At 33.5% G+C, this 2,880-nt stretch overlaps 1 protein-coding gene across 1 annotated transcript; it reads right to left on the minus strand.

Moving 5' to 3' along the window:
- Positions 1-224: 224 nt before the first annotated feature.
- On the minus strand, positions 225-2,037 carry Nt5a (5' nucleotidase A). The gene is given in 2 exon segments (XM_076484719.1): positions 225-1,458; positions 1,461-2,037. Coding segments are annotated over 2 exon segments (1,443 nt in total). The 3' UTR covers positions 225-592.
- Between the last annotated feature and the right edge of the window lie 843 nt (positions 2,038-2,880).

The raw sequence follows: 2,880 nt of genomic DNA on the forward strand, positions 1-2,880 counted from the left end.
GATTTTGAGTAATTGGAAGAGGTTCTGAGAAGACCAACAAAGATGATCACAGAAATAAAAGGGTTAAGTTATGGAGATCAGTGAAGTTCTAACTTGTTTTATCTTGGAAAAAACTGTAATTTTTATTGAAATTTATATAATTATTCAAGGGTCAATATGAGAAAGGCCTCTAATTTCTTTTGGCTTTATATTCTGAAGACAATGGGATGAGAGAACAAAAGTTAGATGTGGAAAACAGACAAGGCTCTATTGAACAGTTTTATCTCTCTAACATGGCAAGCAGCTTATGAAATGAGTTGCTTGTCATCAGTACTTTACAAAATTTTAAGAGGAATTAATAATTTCTTTAAAATAAATGATAGGTTTACTTATTTTCAGGGGCAAGTGAACAGGGACAGCTTTGAAGGATCAAATGGAATCTCATCATCCACAAGTTATTTTCTGAAACTCTTATAAACAACAACAACAGTATTTAGGAGATAATAAGCCAATGTCAAATTTACATCAGTTCATGAATCAAAAAATTATGAAGCAACATAATTAAGGCATAACCATGTGTCAGTGCTAAAAACCACAGTTATGTAATAAAATTTCAAAATATTTTTGGAAGTTTGGGGAAAAACCCATTTGAGCCATTTTCAAAAGAAGGATATCTATGATCAACAGGAAAAGAAGTTATACTTTCCAAGTCTGGAATTGCAATCTGACTATGTTTCATAATTAAATCAGCCCATAAAGTATTCTCAAACTTTTCTCCATCAGAAAAACAATCTAAGAAATATGACCCCCACATTTCAGATGTCAGAGGTCCAGGAGATTCTTCAGAAATGATTTCCTGAACTACAGCTACAGACTTGCAGCTTGTGAATTTAGACGGTGCATACATGTCTTCCGTTACAGAATCTCCAATGTACAGTATCTTTGGTTTGCATTTACCAACAAGTTCAGCAAAGAACATATACAATTCTTGCCAATTTCCCTGAGAGTAAATTCTTCCTGGTTGAAGGCTGCCTTTTACCACTGATATCTCATTTATTCCATTCAAAGTGAAGAATGGACAATTTGCAATAAAAAATCCTGGCTTATGTGCACATGTAATAATCAAATCAAATTTATCTTTCCACCTCGGACCAAGACAAAACTCTGCCAAATAAGAGGCATAGTCAACATTCGAGCCAGTCAACAGGTAAGTTTTCTTTACAGAGTGTAACTCGTCCAACCATTTTCTTAAAGTACTGTCACAAGGATTAACATATGTACTAATGTCTTGCTGAATAGCTGGGAAATATCTTCCTAACTGTTTTGTAAATGCACCTGGTTGAAACATGTACTTAAAGCTATCATAAACATCCTTCCAAAAATTATAATTAGTACTTGACTTTCCGTGTTCTCTGTCTATAGTATCAACTATCTGAGCACATGTTAGTACAGGGGCAACAACAAAATTATCTTTAAAACAAAAAAAGGTTGATGTTTATTCTGATAACACATCTGATCGGCAAGATTCACAACCGGTTCCCACATCTGATGGGTGCCATAGATGTGTCTAATTTCACCACTGGTCATTCTTCTGGTTCCATGCGAGGCTCGTACAATTGAATGGTCACGAGAAAGTTTCAAAAAGTTTCCCCTAGCTTTGTCAACAACAAGTCCTTTAAAAAGAAAATCAGTTGACACAACTGAAGTTTGGTACAATGATGGGGGGTAATTTCGATTCTTAACTAGAAAATCTGCCATGATTTTCCATACAAGCTCAAATGTTGGTAATAGCTTGTACTTTGCTATTGTGTGATCAAGATCAAACCCTATAACATCATAGTCAGCAAAACTAAAAGTGGAATCAACTGAGCCTTTATCTTCAAAGTGAAATGAAAGACTTGAATGTACAAATCTAAACTGTTGACACTTGAACCATGGTTTGGTAGAACTTTCTGGAAATTCTGTGGCCCTAGGATCTGTGAGAAGACATTTAGTAATATGAATCCATCCCAAGTAAGTTTGCCTGCTATGCACTAGTGCTTTAGGAATGAAAGACATTTCCACCTTTTGTTGATCTAAAGGAAAATATAAAAGAATAAATAATCAAAAATTGAATAAAATCATCACACCCACATACATCTTTTCAATTATACAACCTCAACTAAAGATATTTATCAAACTGAAACTATACTTCATACAGCTTCCAATACACTGTTAATCTTACATCACATTTCCCCTTACATGAATATCTCTGTATTTTGTGTATCACAATCTTTATGACACTAACAGTGCATTTAAGAGTGTATACCAGAAAACATCCTAAACAGGCTTGGCTCACTTTCAAAGTGTAAATGTTTTACAGATATTCTCACTGGTCCAGTATGATACTAAATTCAACCTCTTATATCCCACACTCTGTATGATTTGCCAAGTAGGTTAACATAATTGCATTGTGCATCACAAGGTTTCTATAGTTACTGACCAATAAACAATTAAGTTATAATTCATCTACCACTTAAGAATCCCACTAAAGCTTTGGTATCTAGACAATACACCACTAGTCACATGGGGTAATTAACTATCAAACACTACATAGGCCAAATAAGAGAAAAAAAATTAAACTGCATACATTTTCTCATAGTTAAATTTGATAAAATGAGAAACCTTATATTTCATGTTAAAATACTGAAATAAGGACTATCCTGGGTGAAAAATGACTAAGTTACAGATCTGTATATTTCCCGTAAGTTTAGTTTTACCAAGTTCTAAGCTTGCATAATTTCACCAAGAGCATTTTGTTTTTCTCCATTGAATAAATTTATTCGTTATATAGTGACATCTGGTATGTGAAATTTGAAAAATTTGTTTAAATGGTAAGAATATTCATGAGGTTCGGTTGAA

The sequence above is a fragment of the Tachypleus tridentatus genome, chromosome 13, assembly GCF_004210375.1.
Source record: "Tachypleus tridentatus isolate NWPU-2018 chromosome 13, ASM421037v1, whole genome shotgun sequence".
NCBI lineage: Eukaryota > Metazoa > Arthropoda > Merostomata > Xiphosura > Limulidae > Tachypleus > Tachypleus tridentatus.